We start from the raw sequence: 26519 nt of genomic DNA on the forward strand, positions 1-26519 counted from the left end.
TGTTTAATGATAATTGGTGTTTGGTTAATAAATTCGACGAGTTCAGATTACTTTCTAGCGGTGGCTAGAATGCTAGCCTCAGCAGTGTAACTAAACCTCAAATTGATTAACTCGCATGAACCAGCCGTTCACAAAGATGGCACCCGTCCAACAAAAAAAAGAGAACAGAGCATCAGCCGGATGGTGTTGTGTTGCTCTGGCGTAAGGAAATCAACTCCCCCCGGGGCGCATTTTGAAAAGCCTAATGCCTTTCAAATGATGTCATCACATTTTACTTGCTCTCTCTTTTTTTTCCTTTTTTTATCCACGCGTTTCCTTACCGTTGACAGTAGTTACATAGAGGGAGAGGGCACTGGCTTTGACAGCACACAAGATGCATTAGAATAATGGAGAGAGAGGGAGACATCTTGTGTTTTTATGACACTATTTTTTTATTCTCTTTTTTTTGTTGTATGAAAGTGATATCGCTGTAATCAAAACCACAGAACAATTTAGCCTGGAAGTGTGATTGAAAGAGCACCATTAAGGAAGAGGCCTTTTCCCTTCAGTTATTTCTTTGTTGTTGTTGCTTTCTCCATTAATGGGAACAGGGTGTGGTCCGTCTGGAGGGGCTGCCTCAGAGTACAGACACGCGCGCACACGCACACACACACACGCACACGCACACACACACACACACACACACAAACACAAACACAAACAGGTACGGGTGTTTATTGTCACTAGCAGAGCTCCTGGTGTCAGAGCTGTAGTGCAGCAGACAGCAGCCAGAATGACTGATACTCATCCTCCTCCCAGATGGCCTGTACAACTCTGCTCCAATCTGATCTCAGCCCTTTGTTCTGTTATGTTCCATTACGTTTGGATGAGCCCAATAAAATCAGAGCTGGTCTCAAATCAGAAAGCCTGAATTATATATGCATGTGTGTGATATTATTCCACTGCAACAGAGCCTGGATGTGTCAGTTTGTATATAACTGGAAAAGCAGTGCTTGGCGGAAAAGAGAACAACGTATTTATTGATAATGCAGATTAGATTAGCTAAGGAAAATAACAAGCTACAACATTGCAGTTTGCTGTGTGTAGTAAGGTACGTACAGTAGTATTAAGGATGTTTCATTCAATTGTGTCATTTTATTTATTAGCTTAACGTGCTTGTTAAATCAATAGTAATTGTAGAAATGACATTGATCACTAAGAAATGACAACAGTGAAAGCATCTGACCATATCCCTGTAAGGCTTTTCGCTCCCCTCTGGGTAATATTAACTTGAACTAAGCCAACTTAAAGCACTAAACATGTATAGCACTAGCTGTGGCCTAACAGTACACTAACAGTGTGTGCACTGTAGCCGTCTCTGAGAGATAGCATTGAGAGTTATGGTTGCAAGATTTAACAGGGTTATATATGAAGCCAATGGCTTGCTTGTGACAATCATTTTATTGTTGTTTCTCTTGCAGATTTTTCCTTTGCATAAAAAGGAGCAAAGCAATGGAAAATCAATACATGGAGAATAGTTATAGGGGGCGAGTTATCGAGAATCTCTCTGTCCCAGACTCGCTCCTCTGGAAGACCACGTGTAATGTATGAGGTGACCTTCAAATGTCATAAATGTGTTGTGCAATAAACTGTCAATATTTGTGGTTATACGGCGCAGGATGACTTTTACAGTAATTGGAACAGCCCTATTAAAAGCTTGGGATCAGTCAGCTGATTAAGGACAACCACGCTGGACGCCTATCGCCTGGGACTCTCTCTCTCTCTCTCTCTCTCTCTCTATCTCTATCTCTCTCTCGTCCATACACTACATGAACAGATACATTGAAGTTTTGGTGTGTGATTGTGTGTGCTTGAGTATTTGTTTGCGTGCGAGTACATAGCGATTGGAACATTCATTATTGAAGGACTGTTAAATGCTGGCAGAGCAGCCTCACCCTGGTACAGGATCACTATTAACCCTGCCACACAGAGGGCCGGAGGATGAGGCTGGCCATAAGCTGTGTTTTTAGGGGTTTAATTCAACTCCATCTGGGGTGGACAGGTGGAGCTGTATTTGCTACACGAGAAGAGGAAACATTGCCAAGAGGGGATATGTCAAGTGGTGTAAAATGTGTTTGTGGAGAATTTGATTACAGTACGATATGTGTACAGATGTAGGATCTCAAGGCTCTGCACACATCGTGCCGAATGGGGATCTAGCGTTCGTCTGACGTTCGTCTGTGCACTGTGCTTTAGGGACCCGCTGCTGGAGACTTCTGACTGGGGGCATTTGTCACGTGATTCTACATGTACAATCGGTGTGCAAATTACGCTCCGAGGTGCTAGGTCCTCTCGACCAGCAAACGCTATTGCTGTTTCTGAGCCCTTAATTTGAGCCAGTTTCCTACAGCAGGAAAATAATCCTGCAGCAACAGGAAATATAAACTATTATGTGGATTATAATTAATGCACATTTTTGAAGCAGTTGATACATTTTTCATAAGGGAAAAGTGGAAACGACAAACTTTAGAAGCCTTTTTTTAAACCTCAATACACTACAGGTTTAAAAGTTCCTGTGCTGCGGGAAAGTTCTCCTGCAACAAGGTGATCAAATGAAGATCCTACATCTGTATATGTACTGCAGACATGTTGGGAGTATTGATTAAAAAAGCCTTGTGTCTATGCATTGGCTCGGAGAGGGTGGGTTTGGAAAGGTCACACGCGGATCAGAATTGGGTGTACAGTATGAACGTGGCCGTGGTTATTACAGGTAAGGCTATGTAAACTGTTCAACACTGTATGCCTGTTGCCTTGGGGGGTCACATCCACATAAATACAATAGTACACTGTACGTTGGCAGTGTGGGTGTAGAATCATGTGATTAGTGCCATGTAGGAAGACTTGCTGACTTCAGTCTTGCTTTTCTTGAAACCTTATTTGACTCTTAAAGAGGGTGGAATGGGGTGGGGAAGAAAATAAAAGATTTGGCTACTGGAAGAAATGCTTTTGATTGTGTGGCATGGTTGCCTTAGTGGGCTGCTCCGTTTCAGATGCTCTCTCTCCCCACACGCATACCATGTCATGTGCCGGACTCGAGAAAAAAAACAAAAAAAACACAAGCAGCAGATGTGGACCAGAGATTGCTTCTGGGGGGGGTGATGGGGTGGAGCCATAAACAGAATACTTTATCATACTGTGAACTGGTACTTCTTCCTGCTTACCCATGATGCAACAGGGTATGTGGTTAACAAGGTTGTTATGTTGGCATTGGGCTCTGGCGTTCACTCCACCTCATCGGTCATTCTGCTCGACTAGAGTGTAGCTTTCACACCCCATCAGAGCTTGCAAGGACGTCTTGAGAAACCGTCTACACTGTTAGCTGGACATGCAATGAGGTCATGACCCATATAAACGTGTGAGATAACATCCTCACCTTATGGTTGTGCTGCCGTCAACTCTTTTCAAATCTATTTCAGTTCCTCCTGAGATTCGGGTGATTATGTGGAGAGCGGTTGTTGGTCTCCACACGTCTSTGCGGTATTAGTGGCAGTTCAAGCAGGGGCGGGGTCACTCTTATCGCCCTTCTCGTATCTCTGACAGAAGCGACGCTACCTGTCAAACTCGGGGCGCTGCGGAGACGCGTTAGCCCAATGCTGACAGAGCCCTTTCTTTTTTTGTATTGTTCATTTCAACACAATCCGCCATATGCTACCAGAAGATGATGATAGCGGGGATAAAACATTACGACGGGAGCGGGAGAGTGTGGAGGGGGTCGGCCCGGTGTTTCTAAAGGAGCCTGAAAGCTTATGAACTGTCAGCGTTCTGTCAGCTTGAAACGGGGGGGGGGGGGGGGGGGGGGTAGCGGCAAAACGTGAACCCATTGATGTGTTTTACTTTGTGTGGTGTTAGCAGATTTGGATGGAACAGGAGGACAAAGCAAAAGTAAAAGTGTGTTTTCTGACATGGTGACGGTTTGAGGTGACACTCACCACCGTGTGTGTCTGTCTGTGTGTGTCTCTCTTGTTGCTCCAGATGTCGGGGATGACCTGGGGAAGACAGCGGGGAGTGTTCAGCAGGCCCCATCCCAGCACAGGGACAGGAGCTTGGGCTCGGCCATCAAGGACTGCCCCTACTGTGGGAAGACCTTCCGCACCTCTCATCACCTCAAGGTCCACCTGAGGATACACACAGGTCAGTGGAGTGAGTTCCTCTTGGATATTACTGCTATCACCGGTTTCCCCTTCTGCCACCGCTCTCTGCCTACAACTCGAGTCAACACCATTTGGCCATGTTCAATACCATTGGCGGGAAAAGTTATTCGAAGCACACAGCTGTTTCCTGGAAATGTGCTGTAATCAATGGGACAATGGCATTCAGTGGTTTGCTTTAGCTACTGGTCTAATCTTATCCATATGTAGGTGTCAAAATATATCTCTACCTGGATAACCTTCCGTGTTAGCTGCTGGGAGGTGGAGGTGGTCCCATTGAGAGTAATGAGGTGGATACTGTGTCGACTGACCAGAGCCAGAGCAGACTGTTATACTGTACCCCACTACACTACACTGCAAGGTAGACATGTCCCAGTAAATATCCGGGCCATTCTAAGGTCACCTTAGATCAAGGACGTCGGCTCTGCGTATTGTCCAAACAGGCTAATCTGACATGCTATGTGCTATACGTTACAGCGTGTTTCTACACTATGTTTCTGCATTGTGTGTGTTTTTGCGTACCTTGTAGCTTTGGAGTACTGCTTGGAATGTAGCTTCGAGTACTGTACTGGACCGCCTGTGAAAATCCGTGGCATAATGTTATGAGTCAGCCCATATCAGACACAAAAGAGCATGACCCTAGAAACGAGTATTTAGCATTTCTTCAGAGCCGTGCTCTAATTACTTGGCTGAGGGGAGAGCTTGAGTGTACAGTGACAGTCTACTACACCATGCTACAATACCTCTTCAGTCTGCATTGCTTTCTCTCTTTCTCAGATTAGGCCTGGGAATGACAAAGTACATCCCGTATACTCATGGCGATCTCTGAGTTTTTAGGACTACATTTCTTATCAGCCTCTGTTCTTATTCTACACGTAGCTGTGAATGCTCTCGGATAGAGCGCCTGATGTCCTGACCTCTGTATCTGAAGACACCATTTTACAGTCCCCCCCCCTCCAAAAAAAATGTGCCAGTAAAGGCATGACGCAAGCTTTCAGAACTTAAAATGGAAATCTCTTGCAGCTGAGGAAATCAATGCTTGCTTTTTCCCCCCTTTTTTTCGCCATGCACTTAAAAAGAGAGAAGGGAGACCACCCAAACTGTGCCTCCCCCCTCCCCTTTAATAAGGACCACATACCTCTGGTCTGGAGGGGAATTAAGGAGCCGGCGTAGCTCGTAGCTCGGCGTAGCGCAGGAGCACTTGTGCACTACCATAATTAGGATCTTTGTGTAAAATAGCACATCCAGGTCATCGAGAGGAGGCTCAACCCTGATTCTGCAGACCTCTGAATACCTCACCGCCAAGAGAGGAGGAGCCTCAACCCTGATTCTGCAGACCTCTGAATACCTCACCGCCAAGAGAGGAGGAGCCTCAACCCTGATTCTGCAGACCTCTGAATACCTCACCGCCAAGAGAGGAGGAGCCTCAACCCTGATTCTGCAGACCTCTGAATACCTCACCGCCAAGAGAGGAGGAGCCTCAACCCTGATTCTGCAGACCTCTGAATACCTCACCGCCAAGAGAGGGGGGTGGGACATGGAAATCTGTTACCTAACAGAGGGGGGCTGAGTTATGCCTGTTTTCAGTGGTACAGTAAGGGTCCCCAGAAGGGCCATATTTCAGCAGATAGGAAACAGAGGCCTCAACCCAGGCCCTCCGTTAAACTTACACGGTGCAGCAGGCCAGGCCCTGCGTAAGCACAACTCAACATGGTCACTTCGTGCACAGAAAACGTCTGATGTGTCTACAAGATGTTGCCCTTTAAATCACTCGTACGTTATCAGATTGACTTCAGGTTGAAATGATGATGATTACATCAGGGTGATGACTTTTACATCCTGGGAAGATTCCTCCTTGATGGCAAAACAGTGGAACTCGGAGATGACATAATGCGCCCTTCATCCTAATTCAGTCTGAACAGCACAATGGCATTGCTTACTGAGAGGTGCTCGCCTTGTGCAACACAATGTTAGATTAATGACTCGCTAACATTTTGTTGAAAGGAATGAAGTGAATTTAAATTTCTCTAAAAGTTAAAGAGCTAATGTTACAGTATTAATTTCCTCTTGAACAGTGAGTGGGAAAATATCCATTAGTGAAATTAACCACAGTTTCTAGGTAGCTAACATTGTGCAGAATACAGTGTGGGGCCACAGTTAATGAACACTGCAGTGGGTGATATTTCATTATACAAATTAATGCTCACATTTTAATGGGAAAGTCACATAATGAATCTAGGCTTCAGTGACAGCAATTAGAGACACAGATTGTCCCCTTCTGGACAAGGCAGTGTTTAGCAGTAAGCAGCTGTGTGTAAAAAATAAAAAGGTCTTTGCTCTTGACAATGGCTGCGCATAACTTTAGGGGAAATAACCAGTAGAGTTTCCACTCACCTTTAAACGGGGACAGAGAAAGAGCCAGGCCTTGCCCATGTCACATAACCTTAACCTAACCAATCAGAATGAATCAATGGGGACCCATGATCTTGCTCTCCATTTCTCTCCCTCTCTCTCCTTCTCTCCCTCTCTCCATTTCTTTCTCACCCTCTCCATCTCTCTGCCTCCCTCCCTCTCTCGCCCCTGTTATTTCAATTTCTCGTTCATGAACAGGTTTAATACCAACATTCCCTACCCTTTTCCAAACTACTACCTCTTTGCATGTAACAACACTACTGTATAGTAAAACATATGTTGATGTTTGTTGCTGACCAACAGCCTTATTAAATGCTATTTAACATTGACTGAAAGGTTAGGCGTTTGGACCGGTTCCTTTCCCGAAGGGTTTCCCAGTTCTGCCCAGATAAGATTTGAATAACAGCACTTCTTCCAGTGGAAATCGCCTTTCCCACGTTACGTAAAGCCATATGGAAATGTATCTTAAAGTACGTCATATCTATTAACTGTTGTAATTGCCCCTCTGTAGTGGCTCTGGGTGTTTATTCTGAGTGGTTACTATGGAGCTGTGACGAAGCATCCAAATCCAGAGGAAATATGTTGGAGTCGAGGAACTGCTGAAAGAAGTAGAGCAAAAACACACTATGTCCCAGCACTGGGAGGATGAATCCATTGATACATTTAAACGTTATATTAGTTCTCATGAAAATTGACTTTTCTTATCGTACTGTTGGCAGGTGATCGGGAAATAGTTGCCCCCATATTTTATGAATTTGTATTTCATTTTTTCCCCTTGATTGTGTTAATATGTTTTCTTTATTACATATTACATTTTTTGGGGGGGAGAGAAATGTATATTTCTAAACAAGGACAAATTATAATTCCTTTCTTTTGTGCCATGGAGATCTGTTGTGTTTCACAGAGGTTGTGCTGTTTGCACTGATATCAATTAAAAGTGGATTAACGGGTACATAATGACCTTTAGCAGTAAATTGTGTGTAATGTTGCAAGGCAGGATACAGTATATTCCCCAGATGTCACACATGCCCCTGACGTATGATTGAGCAGATGTCTTAGCGAGTCCAAATGGTCCACAAAGAACACACACACACACACACACACACACCACACCACACATTTACGGTATACATTTCCCAGCCATGTGGACATTGATTACTCTTCAAGGTTTGTTTAGATAGGTATCATATGTTCAGTTATACTCAGTGGTGTGGAGGGTAAAAGCATCTGCTAAATGGCATATATTATATTATTATAATATTAAATGCAAGTGAACACAGTTCACCCACTTTATTTTTTTTGCCTAACAGTTTACCCACTTTTTGTGGAAAAACGCATTGAAAGTCTAGGAAGCGTGACTTTATTCACCACGATCGGTGATCAGAGTTTACCCACCTATTTGTTTACTGTACCGTTACTGTACGTCACTGGTTATATTCAACTGTCTGAAGCCCAAGATTAAGCATATGTCGTCTTATGTTTTTTATTATTTGGAATGGTGGTGTTGATAACCATTTTCATCATTAACAGTCTTACCATTTTTTATTTGTTTTTGCAAAAAAACTAATCACTCAAATTTCACTCTAATTTTGGGCCTAGAATATCATTTTGTCCAGTTAAAGGAATTGAGAATGATCATTTGCATCAGGGACGTTTCCTTATTAAATCAGCCCAAGCCCTTGTTATCCTGCTTAGAGGATAAGCACTTATTGGGTTAAAAGCTCATCTCGCATGGTTTATTTTAAATATGCTTCAAAATCGCTCTTGTGTAAAAGAAAAGAACACGGTAGTCTCTCTCTCTATCTCCCTTTCCCTCTCTAATTTTCTTTCTCTCTCTCCGGTATCAATATTGTATTGAGTTTGTATTTGTGGCCCTTTATTTGAGAACTGTGCAGTAGGTCTGCAGATCCTACAGTCTTTTTCTGGAATGGTGCCCTCCAAATAATGATAAATTACTTGAGCAGTATTCCATTTGCTAATTATATCCATGATTTACTACTGCGAGAATTAAATCATTCAATTCAGTCTTGCGTAACAATGCAACATTTTTTTCGGTAAAAAATGGTTTCCATGTGTATAATCTAAACATGGTATAGCTATATATACACACACAGTACTTGACAAACATCCTTATATTCTTGACTTTTTCCAACCCCCCTTGCTCTTAACACATTTACAGTTGAAGTCGTAAGTTTACATACACTTAGGTTAGAGTCATTAAAACCACTCCACAAATGTCTTGTTAACAAACTATAGTTTTGGCAAGTCGGTTAGGACATCTACTTTGTGCATGACACAAGTAATTTTTCCAACAATTGCTTACAGACATATTATTTCACTTATAATTCACTGTATCACAATTCCAGTGGGTCAGAAGTTACATACACTAAGTTGACTGTGCCTTTAAACAGCTTGGGAAATTCCAGAAAATTATGTCATGACTTTAGACGCTTCTGATAGGCTAATTGACATCATTTGAGTCAATTGGAGGTGTACCTGTGGATGTATTCGAGGCCTACCTTCAAACTCAGTGCCTCTGCTTGACATCATGGGAAAATCAAAAGAAATCAGCCAAGACCTCAGAAAAAAATTGTAGACCCCCACAAGTCTGGTTCATCCTTGGGAGCAATTTCCAAACTCCTGAAGGTACCATGTTCATCTGTACAAACAATAGTATGCAAGTATAAACAACATGGGACCACGCAGCCGTCATACCGCTCAGGAAGGAGATGCGTTCTGTCTCTTAGAGATAAACGTACTATGGTGCGAAAAGTGCAAATCAATCCCAGAACAACAGCAAAGGACCTTGTGAAGATGCTGGAGCAAACAGGTACAAAAGTATCTATATCCACAGTAAACGAGTCCTATATCGACATAACCTGAAAGGTCGCTCAGCAAGGAAGAAGCCACTGCTCCAAAACCGCCATAAAAAGCCAGACTACGGTTTGCAACTGAACATGGTGACAAAGATCGTACTTTTTGGAGAAATGCCCTCTGGTCTGGTGAAACAAAAATAGAACTGTTTTGCCATAATGATCATCGTTATGTTTGGAGGAAAAGGGGGGAGGCTTGCAAGCCCGAAGAACACCATCCCAACCGTGAAGCACGGGGGTGGTAGCATCATGTTTTGTGGGGGTGCTTTGCTGCAGGAGGAACTGGTGCACTCACAAAATAGATGGCATCATGAGGTAGGAAAATGTGGCTATATTGAAGCAACATCTCAAGACATCAGTCAGGAAGTTAAAGCTTGGTCGCAAATGGGTCTTCCAAATGGACAATGACCCCAAGCATACTTCCAAAGTTTAAGGACAACAAAGTCAAGGTATTGGAGTGGCCATCACAAAGCCCTGACCTCAGTCCTATAGAACATTTGTGGGCAGAACTGAAAAAGCCTGTGCGAGCAAGGAGGCCTACAAACCTGACTCAGTTACACCAGCTCTGTAAGGAGGAATGGGCCAAAAATCACCCAACTTATTGTGGGAAGCTTGTGGAAGGCTACCTGAAACGTTTTACCCAAGTTAAACAATTTAAAGGCAATGCTACCAAATAATAATTGAGTGTATGTACATTTCTGACCCACTGGGAATGTGATGAAAGAAATAAAAGCTGAAATAAATAATTCACTCTACTATTATTCTGACATTTCACATTCTTAAAATAAAGTGGTGATCCTAACTGACCTAAAACAGAGATTTTTTACTCGGATTAAATGTAAGGAATTGTGAAAAACTGAGTTTAAATGTATATGGCTAAGGTGTATGTAAACCGCCGACTTCAAGTGTAGCTGTAACTTATACAAGAGAAATGCATGCCAGGGGCATTACTATGTCTAAAAGCCAAGCTTAGCATTTCTGCTTGTTGTTTTTTTATTCCAAATCTGGCTTTGGTTTAAAATATATTGTAATTGCTAACAGGACGTTTTTAATGTTAAGATACTGGTTGTAACTTATCTCTTCAAAGGCAAAGGAGATCCACTTTTCTAGACAAATTGCGTTTTACCATTCAATTTTACCATTCAAAAATATTTATGAATATTTATATACACAGTGTATTTACGTAGAGATGCTGTACCTGCACTGTAAGTCAAATGATGCTACTACCACTATGCTACTACCATGATATACAGACACATGTTTTCCATATGTACATTCTTGCTCATTTGTGTCAGTTAAAGTCTGTTTTAGTTTCATATGAAGGGACTGTGTCTTCCACTATTTGCTCCAAATAGCCGTAGAGCCATTCAGCTGGGAAGAAATGGAGCGCTTCTCCTCTGTGAATGGTGATTTATGATAAACTGCAAATAGAGAACGTCCGAGAAATCACTGTCTCATCGCCAAGGCAGAGGCCTGTCAGCGAACAAGGCCAAGAGAGAGAGACCCACCAACAACCACCATGCAAACAGAGATAACATCGAGACAGTTGTGTTGTCAGTTGAAAATATTATCTCTTGTAGTGGACTGAAAGCACCATATGGTGAAATGGTTTTTATTGCGTCGACATGAGTGATGGCTCACTTGGCGGAGCTGGATCGACCCGTATTCACATGCCAATCCCCGAATGGAGCTGAGGAGCTGTTTGCTGAATGCAGAATTCTGTTGAATGTTGGTTAACACTGAGATCATTGTGTTGGTTTTCACTGTTGTTCCCTCTCTTATTCATTTCCTGTCTCTCTTTCTCTCTCTCTTTTTCTCTCTCTTTTTCTCTCTCTCTCTATCTATCTTTCTTACAGGAGAGAAACCCTACAGGTGCCCTCACTGCGACTACGCAGGCACCCAGTCTGCCTCACTGAAGTACCACCTGGAGCNTCTATCTATCTTTCTTACAGGAGAGAAACCCTACAGGTGCCCTCACTGCGACTACGCAGGCACCCAGTCTGCCTCACTGAAGTACCACCTGGAGCGCCACCACCGTGAGCGGCAGAATGGCGGCGGCCCCTCCTCYGGACACGCCMCTCYCTCTGAGCACAAGGARGAGCACGGSAAGGGTGGCGTCTTCGCMCGTCCTGATGTCCTCCGCGGKGTCTTCAAGGGCATGCCCTCCAGCCTGGACTTCAGAGGGGGACCGTTGCACCCCCACCAGTGGGCCCCTCCCGGTATGTTGTCCCCCAGGGAGCGCGAGAGGGACAGAGAGCGAGAGCGTAATGGCCTGGGATCTGACACTCCCTCTGAAAGCATGAAGAGCCCAGAGGGCCCCTCTGCCGCAGACGTCCCAGCCAGCTTCAGAGACCTGGGTCGGGCGTACCAGAGCATGGTGGGAAACGGTGTCAACTTCCAGGGCTCCCTGCAGGCCTTCATGGACAGCTTCGTCCTCAGCTCCCTGAAGAAGGAGAAGGAGATGAGAGAGAGTCACCTGCAGTCCCAGCATTACTTTGAGAGTGGTGAGCCCAAAGCCAAGAGGGATGATACTGGTGAGGAGAAGGCTGAGGCCAAGCCCTCAACGGGCAAACCCGGGTCCCAGTACGAGCCTCTGGACCTGTCTGTCAATGTCAAGCCTGAAACRRGCTCTCTGMCTGGCTCCTCTGTCACCTTCCAGGACAACGTGGCGTGGCATGGATGCCTCTTCTGCTCCTTCACCACCTCCTCTGTGGAGCTGATGGCCCTCCACCTGCAGGCCAACCACCTGGGCAAGGCCAAGCAACGCAAGGAGGGCAAGGAGCACCAGGGGGAGCCCTCCCACTTCCTCAAGGCCAGCATGGGCCCAGCCCACCTCCATGACAAAGACAATGACAGAGAGGGGGWGAAGAGCCAGTCAGCCTGGTCCAACCACATGGAGCCCCAYGCCAGCATGGGAGCCTTCCAGAGYGACTTCTAYAAGCAGTATGGAGGCATGTAYGATGGCTCCCCAAGGACCCCRGGCCTCCAGGGGTTTGGAGCGACATGCCCTGACCCAGCCCTGGAGCAGCAGAGCCAGGCCAGAGAAACAGCTGGGGATGAGCTCTCAGACAAGGCCTCCTGCGGGGAGCTGGAGGAGCAAGGACAGTCTGAGGATGAGGAAGGCAGGGCCGGCGAGCGCTGCCGCAGCACCGAGTCCTCCTCCGCCCAACCGGAGAGACAGCGACCCCACTCTGATGACGAGGAGGAAGAGGAGGAAGAGGACGGGGTGGAGGGGGAAGATGAGGACAGTGCCACCTATCAGATGCCGAAGCAGATGCAGGCCGTGTCCCCGGCTAGAGAGGCCCAACGACCAGGGGTCTCCATGGGCCCTGGGGCCCCTTTCCCTCCCCAGTCCCGGCCTCAGCCGCCCCTGGAGAAGCAGTGGCAGCAGGGCTTGGGTCTCCTTTCATCTCCTGGTGGTCCCCCGGGGCTGCTGAAACCGGAACATGCCCATCTCGAGCAGCAGATGAACATGCTGTCCGTCCTGAGGGCCTACAGCTCGGAGAACCTCGCAGCGTTCAACGGCCTCGGAAGCGGCTCAAACAGCGGCAGCGGCATCAAGAGACCAGACGCACCCGGTAAGTGAGCCTAACCCTGCCGAATTGCACCACCTTTGATCTTATTGCCCCTACATAAATAAACACACAAACAATGTACACACACACACACACAAACACACAGAAACACATTCAATATTGTATTTACCTACATTCTCTAACACTACGATATGTACATTTGCCAAAACCCCGATTCAGACACACACAGCATCACACACACTCATAACTTTGTCCTGAGATTCACAATGAAACTCAGAAACTCACACAGAAAAACGAGATTTTCTCGAAAGTGATTTCAACCTTATTTCAAGCAAGTTTAGAAGCTATTGGAGTGGCGAGTAGCAACAGATTAATCTTTATTACACGTTTATATTAGGGAGACAGTCGTGTCTTCTCTCCCTCCATCCCGGGGAAGGGAATAATCCTGTCTCCTAGAGAGCAGGACCTCAGCTCCCAAGTCATCTCAAGCACACAGCGGTTAACTATCTTAACTCTCATAAAGCCCTCTCCCAAAAGCCCATTACTTTATAAGACCCAAAGATCTATGGGCCTGTGAAAAATGAACTGTCAGCTTTCATGATTCTGTTAAGGTTACAGGCGCTCCTTGAGACTGCTGTTTTTCGGAGTGCCCTTTTGCAGTTTCGGTGATAAAATCTCAGGGAAAAGGAATCTTCAAGTTGAGCTCATAGCTCAGCACTGGGCCAGCCAGTGTAGTTGTACGTAGTAGGATAAGTGAACTCCACACTTTAGTCCAGAATTCAACTAGCCATATCTGGAGGATTCCATCATTGAATATGTCTCTYACTCGCCTCTCATTTTAAATGACAACATACATTTTAAATATTGCATTTCTTGAATATACTGTAATATTCATTAAATGTCACACACATACGTTTTCCGAGGCCTGTTGTCTAGCAACCTGAATTAATTCTGTGTTTAGGTTGATACCACTGCTCATATTCTACAAATATCGAATAGCAAGACGGTTATTTTATTTTGTTAGATAAACAATCCCTTTGCAAATAGATTTAGGATTAACAGACAAAAAATATCGGCCTCTTTTCATTAAGTTTCGACATGCTGCAAAATACTCAGTATATTTACGTGAGAAATAGTTTTATGATATGTTTTTGTCTCACGGTTTGCGAAATAATTGAATCAAAGCCCATATTCAAATGAAATGGATAACAGCATTCGTCAGTCAGTTGGTTTTCTACTTAGAGGTTTGATGTTGTCGTCATGATAATTTACCAGGCAGGGACAGAAATCTGGTACACCATTGTATTGTGAATACGTGACCCGTCGTAAAGAAATGACACAATTGTTCATGATTAGTTGACCTTTACTGTCGTGGAAACTATGTCTGTCATCATGGAACCTGTTGCATATTTTACCATCTTAGAGGGTCATTCACAGCGATGAAAATTAGTGCCATTTTTACTTTGTAAGTGCTTTTGTGTTGGAATGTCCTCCTTTAATCAAAAGGCATTTGAAAGCTACCCTTGTGACGTAGTCGCTTTTCAACAGAAACGAGAAAGCCTGACCTTTTTAGATCAGGCTTTGTCTATGGAACAAAGGGCTTTCTTATGTGTATGTTATTGTCCCCTAGCTCGAGTCAGTCTCTCATTGTAATAGGGCCTGGCTGTTGACTATGTGTACAGCTCAGCAGCATTGATAACTCTTCTACAATCTCCTGACCCTGTTACAGTTTTCAGACAACACCAAGAGATAACCCACGAAACATAAAGAGATGAATATACTCTGAGGGTACAAAACATTACGGACACCTTCCTAGTATTGAGTTGCTCTCAGAACATCCTCAATTCTTCGGGGCATGGACTCTACAAGGTGTTGAAAGCGTCCCACAGGGAAGCTGGCCCATGTTGACTCCGATGCTCTCCCCAGTTGTGTAACGTTGGCTGGATCTCCTTTGGGTGGTGGGACATTCTTGATCCACGCGGGAAACTGTTGAGCGTGAAAAACCCAGCAGCGCTGCAGTTCTTGACACAAACCGGTGAGCCTGGCATCTACTGCCATACCCCGTTCAAAGGCACTTAAATCTTTTGTCTTGCCCATTCACCCTCTGAATGGCACACATACGTCACACAAAAATAAAATCCTTCTTTAACCTGTCTCCTCCCCTTCATCTACACTGATTGAAGTGGATGTAACAAGTGACATCAATAAGGGATCATAGCTTTCACCTGAGTTTACCTGGTCAGTCTATGTCATGGAAAGAGCAGGTGTTCATGATGTTTTGTACACTCTGTGTATGACGTCAGTGTTCATAATCGGGTTGTGTGTGTGACAGTGTGTAAGTTCCCTAGCCCCGGCAGGGAGGCTGGAGGCTGAGTGGCTAAGCAGCATGTCAGCGTGTCAGAGCCCATGTAGCTGGAGCTTCTCTTGACCCCGTATCACCTCTGTTACACCCCTGCTAAATATTCACCATGCGTCCTCTTCTCCTCTCAGGGCAGCAGGGCTCAGTGTCTAGTGTTACACAAGTGTTACACAGACTTACCTTTACCAGCCTGTACAAGGAGAGGAGGCACAGGCTACTAACCTCACTAGGCTACATCGGTCCATCAGGCCCTGAGAACCGCCAAAGGAAACCCCAATCACCCCCACAACCAGGGGTAGAGAAACAGATAGTCACTGGACCAGTCCTAACCCACCTCCCTCTGTATGTGCTGTGAGTGTTCCACAGGCAGGGTCATTCTCAGTTAAGGTGCACTCGTACGCTGTTTCTCGGCTAGCTAAGCACAGCTGGATGGATGTGTGCCAAGCCTGGCCCCGCCTCCTTCTCCACCCCTCGCAACGCTCTGTCTCCTGGCAACATCTGCTCCAGAGACCTCACACGTTTGGTTTACAGAGGTGACAGAAATACAGTAAACAGTCATTCAAAAACCCTTCAGGAAACATTCTCCAATCTTCACAATGTGTTTCCTGTAATCAAGTACAGGTGACAGCAGTGCTGTTAGATATGGAGGTCATGGTAGATGCATGTAACAGGAGATCCTCTCACTGCGTGAATATGTAGAGTGCATGGATAATAGTCACGTCTACCTACCCCATATAAAGTAGCAGAAAGTCTTCCTTAATAAAGCCCACTTTCCCCTCCCTTCATCCACTCCTGATCTCCTTGTGGAGGGGTCTTCCATGGGGAATTGCAAGGAACATATTCTCCACAGTTATTTGGGGTGGGGTGGCAAGCCGTTCTGAAAATGTAATTCAGAACTGGCAAAATGTGATTATCTGAAGTGGGTTTGCATTAGGTTTGTATGCAAATAGAGCATAAATCATTAATATCGAAATTCTTGCCTGAATTTGGGCTGTCGAGCACATGGGCTGGGCTCGACAGAGAGCTGAGCGTCGTAAGTGGCTCTCTCTTCATTAGCATGCCCAGAGCTAGGGGTGGGGCCCCCCCGGTGGGGCCCCCCCCCCCCACACACACACACACACACACACACCCACACACACACATTTCTCTAAATATATTAATGGCGAATCAACAGTGATCATTCCATTCTCCCTGCTATCTCATTTGAGAGAGGTTTCCAGTTGGTATAGTGTGTAGTACAGAGTGTCGTGTTAAGATTGCTATTGGTCCGCTGTGTTGTTGAGGTCAGCCAATGTGGATGTGTTTCACACAGCCAATAGCCACCTGTGATAGAGGCCTATCTATAGTCACACATGATTAGGCCTGTACTGTTGCATTACTGAAACAGCACGACATTGAACGTTGATACAACAGGACTACACATTGTTACAGTGTGCACCTTTCTTTAACACTCCCATGGTCTCTCGTTGGTTGAGATTGGCAGTCTGGAGAGGCAGCATTGCTGAACGCGTGGGTTAGGAAAGGGCTTGGGTGGGCGCGCTCAGGTGTTGCTGGGAAAAATAGCATAACTCAAAGTGAAGCACCTCTCGCAGCAGAAGGAGAGCGATAGAGACAGAGTGATGTGTAGAGATTGAAAGCTACGCTCACGTCACTTATAGGTGTATCTCTGGCTTCCTGTGCACAAGGACACTCTGCTTGTGCCCTGTAGTGCTGCTGACTGTCATTGTGGTTCTTTGTTTGTCGTTGATGATGATTGTTAGATAAATTGTTATCTTGATTCGCCTGCTTTAGAAAAGTGAAAAATTGCTTGTTTGGACAAGTATGAACCAACAAGTCAGTGTCACACTAATGGGAACTAGAAACCTTCCACTACCGCGACCAGCCGTTAGATTGTCCTCTGTCCTTATCTATTGCTAAGCTTTAGAGCGAGACTGGCTCATTGTAGCTAACAGACTGTGTCATGAAGGGTCACAGCAGGGTCATTCAGTGGTGCTGTGCCACCCATGTTATGATGTCCCTTGGGGCAAGGTCACCTGTCACTACCTCAAACTCTGATGTTTACTGCTAAGAGTGTAGTCCAATCAGAGTCGTCAGCCTCAGCACACTCACCCGACTTTCGCCACTTAGCCTAGACATTCCAGGGACATGGAGGGCACTGGTGTTTTCAGCTCGGTGACACGGTCAGGGAGAGCGCCGGCGCTCGGGTTAAACGGGGCCGGTCTATCGGCGTTAATGCTACAGCACTTGACGTGGATCCAAGGCAAACGAAGCTACCGATGCTAGAATGGTAGGGCGCTGGTGGTATGTCTACTGTCGAGCATCTTTGGGGAGAAAAGCAGACCGATGATGGGTGTAGGGGTGCAGGGAAGGAGGGGTGATGGGGGGGGGGGTGTATGTCCCCCGCCCCGTGATAATAGTTCATAAGGGCACAACACCCCCTGGTGGAATTGCAGAGGAAAAAGAGGGAGAGACGGGGGAGAGAGAGTGGAAAGAATGAAAGAGGGACACCGAGAGGTATTTTCGAGTGAGCGAAGGAAACGGATCATTGTCCATTTCAATATTTCTGTTGCGAAGACGTGCGAATCCACCACGTGGCCCTTTGGGTTGATCAATTTGCAAAGCCCCCTCAAATGCAGGCGCAGTTTGTTCGCGATGCGCAGTGCACACGTGTCTCGTGCCAAGCTCGCACCGCGGGAAGTTCAGGAGGAGGAGGAGGTGGAGGAGGGAAAAAGAGAGAGAGAAAGAGAGAGAGAGAGAGAGAGAGAGAGAGAGAGAGAGAGAGAGAGAGAAGAAGAAGAAACAGCGAACACAGACACAGATTGCCTGTGTCAGGAACACAAACTATGTAGAAAATGTAAATGTATTCAAGCCTTCTCTGATATTTTTAGCCCTGAGTACAGCCTCCTCTGAGCGTGGTCTGCTATCCTATGCTCGCGGAGGTTTTTTGTTTCTTTGTGGGGGGGGGGGGGGTTGTGGGGTTGTAGGGTTGTTGACTACTTAGTTCTAGCAGTGTTCATGTCACTGGTGGCCAATTACCTCTGTCAAGAGGGAGAGATTGAAGGCGGCCCTCCCTGTGTGGGACTTGAACCCGCAATCATAGAGGTTAGACGCAGGGTTGTGGTGCTTCTGGGCCTGTCAGCCCCCCCACTACTGAGCAGAGCCTGTTTCAAGCTCAGACCAGAGTAGTAAAAGGAATATATGTGTGGGTCCTTCTGAACAGGTTCTTTAAAGTCATTACGATCATTAAGAAACATAAGGTGCCTTTCCTTGACTGGGGGACGTCATCGATGTACAGGATCAGAGCTGGCATTACAGCTCCTTTACTTTCTCTGTCGAGAAAGAGGCAGGGCTTTGCAGTTCAAACACTTCCTCTCATACTGCGACTCATACAGTCTCTCTCTCTCTCACACACACACACATACGTAATCATTCATTAGGATACAGTAGTGAAATACAGTCTCTGAAACACACCACCACACACACACACACACACACACACACACACACACACACACACACACCACACACACACACACACACACACACAACACACAACACACACACACAACACACACACAACACACACAACACACACACACACAGATTAAAGCCTGTGTTCTTTACAGCTTTTTCAATTTGCTGCTCAGTAATTACCAAAGCCACCTAATTCATGGACCCATGGACTATTATAGGAAAAACAGAGTGAGCGACAGTGATACCAGCATTCCAGTCAGACTCGAAAGATATTTATAATATTTTCTGTGTTTTTATTCTTTCCCTAACTGTGTAACCCTCTTAATACCACTGCGATAGGATGAAACCTGGTAATTGCCAATAATACTGTCCTCATCAGGTGGCTAATTATCATTAATTTGGTCTTTGTTAGTCTGTTAGTGTACAAACATAGCCCACACAGCTCTGACAAGTAGGGAGGGCTGGGTACAAACACAGCCACACAGCTCTGACAAGTAGGGAGGGCTGGGTACAAACACAGCCACACAGGCTCTGACAAGTAGAGAGGGCTGGGTACAAACACAAGCCACACAGCGCCTGACAAGTAGGGAGGCTGGGTACAAACACAGCCACACAGCTCTGAGAAGTAGGGAGGCTGGGTACAAACACAGCCACACAGCTCTGACAAGTAGGGAGGGCCGGGTACAAACACAGCCACACAGCTCTGACAAGTAGAGAGGGCTGGGTTAGCTTAGTGAACTAAGACACCTGTGTGTGTGCTAACAACCATGAGAGGCTGTCTCACACGGGTGATGTGTGCTGAGATTAGTGAGATTGTGTTGAACACTAATGACATGCACTAATGTCAATGAGAATCTGTCTCAAATTGATGATCCCTTCTAAAAGTAGTGAGTTGACGAACTACACAGCTGGGAGCAAGGCACTTCCTTCCCTGCATGGGTCAACCCAATAGGTCCCTGACCGTCTTCACTGGTCCCACGTACAAAACGCGGGTGAGATCAGCCTTCTGTGGATCGTTCCCACACCCATGGAGTCTTTATTTGATAACATCGCTGGAGGGGGAAAGTTCTCCCATGATTAAGCTGTCTGGAGGATGTCTGTTTCTCTGAGTTTCTTAGGCGACAGACAGTGTTGGCGATACTCCTTTTTGTGCATTGTGCAGTGTGAGATGACGAGTTGACGGGTGAAGCGGAGGTGCTATTTCACACGTGCAATATTACCATTTTAACTTGCACCGAGGTGAATTATCACCTTGTCACTCACCAGTGCAAATACTAGTTTCAAAGAGCAATTAGTTGTAATAGCTGTTGTCAACCCCTCTGGATGATACCTGTTGCTCTCCCTCAGCAGCCATGGGATCTCTAAAAATATTTCCCCCCCTGCTAATTTCCCAGATATCAACTCTTCTGTGCTGAAAAGCGTTTGAAAGGCTTCATATTCTCTCCTCCTCTTTCTAGCTCGTATACCTTGGTGATATTGGCCTCATAATTTCCTGAAAGTACAGTGAATGAAGTATCAAGTTCACCTCGGAAGAGAGAATGAATATCGGGTGCTAACAACTACATGACAATTATTCCAGGCTGGGATCTTGGGAGTTGCAGAGAGTAGCTGTTCCCGTTCATACGGTAATGGAGGCGAGTGTGTCTCTGTATGTGCATGTGTGCATTATATTCAATATAACAAAACATTAAACAATGGGTTATAAATTGGCCTTCCAACCCAATATACCTCATTTGATATGATTTTGCTTTCCATCTTGTTATTTCGGTGTTTGTTTTTCTCACTCCTGTAGACTTTTGTTCAATTTGAGATATCTCTCTTAGCGCCGGGGTTCTCTTCCCAAGGCGCCCTTAGATGTAAGGAGTCAGCCTCGGAGGGGTTTGTACTGGTAAAGGAACTCTTCCTGCGAGAGCGCAGGTACACCACGCATGCAACACAAACACAGTAAGCATACTTACACCGCCAGCCGACACATAATGAGAGAATGCACAGGAACTTCAATGACAACAGAGAGAAAGAAAGGGAGAACGGGCACAACGGGGAAAAAAGAAACTATGTCACCTTTTATTCGCTCTGTTATTCAACATCAATGGTACCATGTGATGCTAATAAACACACACACAATAACACAAGTATAGACAGATAAGCAACAGTGGTGTTTTGAAAAGTATACTGCAGCAATTAAGGGCAAGTAACGAGCGTTATTTCCCGTCTCGTTGTCTGGTGCAGGATGATCCAGACAACTAAGCCATGTTTGATTTAAATTTAAAAAATAAGTTTCACGAAGAAGGGAAAACGTTATTGCCTAAAGAAATAAGCCCAGCACATTATAACATTAGCTGTTAAAAAATGCACTTAATTCCTCTGTAGAGATGGAAATAAACAGCGCTCGCTTTTGCATTGTTTCATGCAAATCCCATAGACTGGATTTAAAATGGTGCATTGTTTTTTTTTACATATGGGGGAGGTGGACTAGTTGTTGCTCTAATTACAGTCATTTAATCAGGATTACAAAGGTTACCTGGATGAGGATATGAGAGAGGCACTGCAAGGACATCTTTACCAAAAATACAGGCATGTTATGTGTGGGTTCTTTAATTCTGCTTCACGCCTGCCTTTTTGATGATCATTTCATCTCTGAAAACAATGACATTCTCCTCAGACTGAGTAAACAGAGATTTCTATTGTTTCCCCTCTCTCTCTCTCTCTCTCTCTCTCTCTCTCTCTCTCTCTCTCTCTCTCTCTCCTCATCTCATCTCTCTCTCTCTCTCTCTTCTCTCTCTCTCTCTCTCTCTCTCTCTCTCTCTCTCGCTCGCTCTCTCTCTCTCTCTCTCTCTCTCTCTCTCTCTCTCTCTCTCTCTCTATTCTCTCTATTCTCTCTATTCTCTCTCTCTATTCTCTCTATTCTCTCTCCCTGAGCCTTGTTAAATAGGAGCCAAAGAGATTCCATTTTAATCTGATTAATATCTTAGTTGATCACATATAACCTAATTTTCATTCAGTGCTGCCCTTGTCCACAGAGTCATACACAAAATGACCTTTGAGTCGCCACGGCTACCATAAAGCACAATAAGCGCCATTGTACTGTCAAAAAAGCTGAAGATGTTTTACATCATTACAAGAATTTAATGTTCCCATCTTTTCAAATGCGATGCTTTCCACAAAAGGCCACCCTCCAATTGAGGGGCCATTAGGCCTGGACTCAAGTTTCCTGGGGCTAAGAGATGGGAACAACTTTTCTCCTGCATTCACAGTAATATGAATCGTCCTTTTAAAACAGATATGGTTACATATTAGTTTTGAAAGGTACAGTAACTGCTCAGCTTAAGCTGTCTCCAACAGTGGGGCTTTTGTTTCCTGACAAACCTAATAACTGGCCCTTGATCCCATTTCTCTCTCTCTCTCTCTCGCTCTCTCTCTTTCTCCCTCTCTTCCTCTCTCTCGCTCTCTCTCTCTCATACACATAGGCACACAGAGACACACAAGTTGGAATGAATCAGAAAGTTTACAGGGTTCAATTTGTTGGTTGAGAATTTATAGAAGATGCTGTAGGACTGAATATTGTGTAAACGTATCGCCTGTTTCTCGCTTGATGTTTTTAGGGACTGAAAAAAAGTTGTTTTGACATCATCTGGATAAATCTGCATTTGATTTGCTGATATGAGTAGCTATCCCAAAGGAAACCTTGTGAGATTTAATTATTCCCAGAAATGAGAAACATAAAGAAAAGACAAACACATATACAAACACAGTCTCTCTCTCCCTTTCTCTCTCTCTCTCTCTCTTTCTCTCTCTGTTTTACACAAACACACACGCGCACACACACACATAAGAATACAATATTAATGAAGTGGGCTGGGGTCTACATCCACCCATATGCTCCATCATTGAAGCAGCTTGTTGCACTGTAGTGCGCCTGTAGTACTGTAGTAGGCTGCATGTTGTAAATAATAATTATAATAATAACACTATACCACATACACACATCTGTGTTGATACGTACAGTCTTTCATAGGATTCAGCCACAAAGCTCAAAAATAAACTAGATTTGATGAGATTGATGTAGTATTTTTTCACCATCAGAAACTTGTACGGTTGTGTAGTTGTCTGTTCTGGACGGTGGCCTTCTAGCTGAGGATGAATTCTAGGTTCATGATTCATGAGGCAGGAATTCGTATCAAATCAGGCCCAGCATGCACCAGTTTCCAGAAATTGTATGAACTTTATCGTTTTTATTGGACTCTGCAGGAAAAAGGGTGGAGGGATGAAGCTGTGGATTAACACCGTACTTGAAGATACATCTTTTTTTAATGCGAAACCTCATCCCAGCTCATTCTGGGAAGCTTCTCTTATTAACCACTTTTTATATCGCCCTTTGTGTCCTATTTTCCTACCAACTTTAAGGACACGCTTTTGACGAGCTCCGCGTCACTAGTTTTGCCAGTTATACAAACACATTCTTTAAGCTTTTAAACACAGAACAATGGCAAAGCGCAAAGCTGTGCACGTTAATGCTTTTTGTAAATGAAAAAAAGCGAAGAAGAAAAGAGATAAGCAGAGCTTGGCTCCACTGCCCTCCCTTTCTCATCCCTCCATCTCTCTTCCCCTCTAAAAAGAAAAGCAAACCAAATCTCCCTCTCCATCGTCAAATCCAGGCTGATCTGTATGCCTCCGACGCTAACAGACAAACATCATATTCCGACTTCAGCCTCTAATTGACTGAACAAGGATTGGTCACACTTATAAGTAGCGTTCCGTAATGGATTTCCATGTTTGCGCGGTTTTAACTGGCTGTGCAAATGGAAGGCAAAATGTGTCTTTATTACCAAAAACAACAGCTCTCCTTTTCCGTAAAGATGGTATCAGCACCTCTCTGTTTGTTGCAAGGTCAACGAAGGCTGACAGATGACAAACGATCTCAAGATGGCCGCATCATCTGTCCTGTTATTGTTTAAAAAAAGAATACAAGATGAACGCCACATCTTTTTTAAAATATTTATCTTATCATGTAAAATGGGGAGAGAGACTAAAATAGGCACCTGATTTTTCATGGCATGCATGTTGTCATCTCTCCTCCAAGGCCTGGGAGAAAAACGGACAGAATCTTTCAAAATCTGCACTTATCATATTTCTGTATCACGAGAACTTGGCAAAAGACAGGGATTCAGTATTATAGACAAGCTGGTCATCAGATGGGAGTTGGGTTTGATGTCTCTGTCTTTTCCCTCTCCCTCCTCTCATTTGCTTCCCGTCCAAGATGTGTCTCATTTTTCCTACTGGACAGCTACAACAGAATGCCCAAGAACTCTGTGTCCTTGAGGACAGAACAACTTTCCATTTTAATAATTTGATTGATTTTTTTTTCTTCTTCCTCTACGTTGTTATTGTCTTCTTTTCTGCCTTTTCTGCCTCATTATTTGCAATATGGATAAAAAATAAGTGAGAAAAATATTCTGCTAAACTTCAACAGTGACGGCCACTTTGACAAAACACTAAGTTCGTTTTTTAATTACCTGACTTTCTAATGTTGTTGTCATCTCTGAGACAATAGCCCTTTTCTCTGATGTTTTTATTATGTTCTCATTTGGATGGCTACACTCTGCAGGCAGTCCGTGCATCCTGCATCCCCCCCTCCCCTCCCCGTCACATCCCCCCACTGTACACTACCTCCCGTCCCTCCACACACCACCATACCTTGTTTTTTAGGATGTTTAATTGCATTAAGAGACGTATTGAGAGAACTAGACGAAGTGTCATCGCTTTTTAAAACACAATTAGGTAACACCTCGTCAGGGCTTCTGTCTGGCGTTGTTGACAGGCCCGTGAACAATCGTGGCGACAACGCCTTGCTTCTCCTGGCATCGTGCTCGTCAACAAGAGTGACAGCCGTTTCATGGAGAGAACCCTGCCGATCCCTGCCGTGTCCCAAGCTCGTCAGCCTGTCATTTAAGCAAATCAATAAGCTGCAAGGTGTGGCGTGCAGGACGTAGGCAGACGAGGAGTAGTGGATTTCACTAGCGCTAATGAATCTGTTTCATGATCAACACNTAAGAGACGTATTGAGAGAACTAGACGAAGTGTCATCGCTTTTTAAAACACAATTAGGTAACACCTCGTCAGGGTTTCTGTCTGGCGTTGTTGACAGGCCCGTGAACAATCGTGGCAACATCGCCTTGCTTCTGCTGGCATTGTGCTCGTCAACAGGAGTGACAGCCGTTTCATGGAGAGAACCCTGCCGATCCCTGCCATGTCCCAAGCTCGTCAGCCTGTAATTTAAGCAAATCAATAAGCTGCAAGGTGTGGCGTGCAGGACGTAGGCAGACGAGGAGTAGTGGATTTCACTAGCGCTAATGAATCTGTTTCATGATCAACACTGCCCCCCCCACTCCTCTTCCTCCTCTTCATCTGACAAAATGAAAAGCCTGCTCGTTAATTTGAAAAACAACATTCAGCAACTTTATCAAAAGTAGAGGAAAAGAGAGCATTTGGGCAGCAGGCACAGGTTTTGTTTTGTCTTTCTCTTCTTTTCACGTCTCTCTTTCTTTCTCTCTCTCTCGCTCTCTTTTTTGTTGTTGTTGTTGAAAGTGTAGCGCAGCATACCTGAGGTTTTAGAAGTAGATTCTATGTTCCAGACTGTTAGCTTGATGCCATCATCACTGTTTCATCAGACGGTTTGATGGAAATGCGCGTGATGATGATGGTGATGATGATGATGATGATGGTAATGATCATGATGACGATGAGACAGTGCAGGCCCAGTGTTTTCTGGCTGCCCATCTGCCTGATTAAAAAGCTCATCCTTATCATAGGATTGACTTGAACTGAGTCTGAAAATGTGGGGAACTGCTWTAATGTGGTTAGCGCTATACAATCGTGTCTAAATTATGCTCTGAATTCATTAAAATATGTCCTCATTAATGTCGTCACTTCCGTACTGGGCAGAGTTGGATTCACTGATACAATTAAATGGCTTTGGATGAATGCAGAGTTAGCACTATTGGATATTACACCAAGGAGCTGACTCAGGAAGACAAAGTATATGAGGGCAAAAGTAATGATCATATACAAATATCCATATGAGAGTGAGTCAATGTTTAAGAAGATGTATGGCTATTGATGTTTAAATAACAGTAGAGTCAGGAGAAAAAAAAATGAAAAKAATAAATTCTCACTGTGTCTGTAAAAAAACACTTCATCGAATACACTCGAGAGGCACAACAATCGAGCTCAGGGTAAGATAAAACAGAACCCATTTGTATGTCTTGTGAACAAAACCTTAAATAAATATATAATCAGTTAGTAGTAAAGCATTATCTGTCTGGCATTGCCTTCCTTCTCAAGAAAAATAACATTTGACAGTGCAACTCCCTGATGAAAAAATTGTAAAAAGTTCTGACTTCAAAAGTGTTTACTCCCCATGTTTTTTAATTTGTCTGGGCATATGCAGTATATTTGCATTTCAAATACCTGTATTGGAAGCAGGTGGTTTAAATGCCAAGAAGCGAATTGATGACAATCAACCATGAACATCAGGGGAACTCTTCTTGCGAGCTGACATTAAAACTAAACGAACAGCAGCTAAACAAACACATACAAAAATAACTCCAGCCTCCACCCTACCTCATTCTCTCTCTCTTTCTCCCTCTCTCTCCACCCTCTCCTCGCTCGCTCTTATTTT

At 44.7% G+C, this 26519-nt stretch overlaps 1 protein-coding gene across 1 annotated transcript in view; it reads left to right on the forward strand.

The window, feature by feature from the left end:
• The window catches only part of znf536 (zinc finger protein 536), a 188402-nt gene that overhangs the window by 121468 nt on the left and 40415 nt on the right, over positions 1-26519 (forward strand). Inside the window, exons 5-6 of the mRNA XM_070445379.1 lie at positions 4012-4170; positions 11425-13050. Of these exons, the coding sequence (XP_070301480.1) occupies positions 4012-4170; positions 11425-13050 (1785 nt within the window). The remainder of the gene's footprint in view (positions 1-4011; positions 4171-11424; positions 13051-26519) is intronic.

This window comes from Salvelinus sp. IW2-2015, linkage group LG10 (genome assembly GCF_002910315.2).
Source record: "Salvelinus sp. IW2-2015 linkage group LG10, ASM291031v2, whole genome shotgun sequence".
NCBI lineage: Eukaryota > Metazoa > Chordata > Actinopteri > Salmoniformes > Salmonidae > Salvelinus > Salvelinus sp. IW2-2015.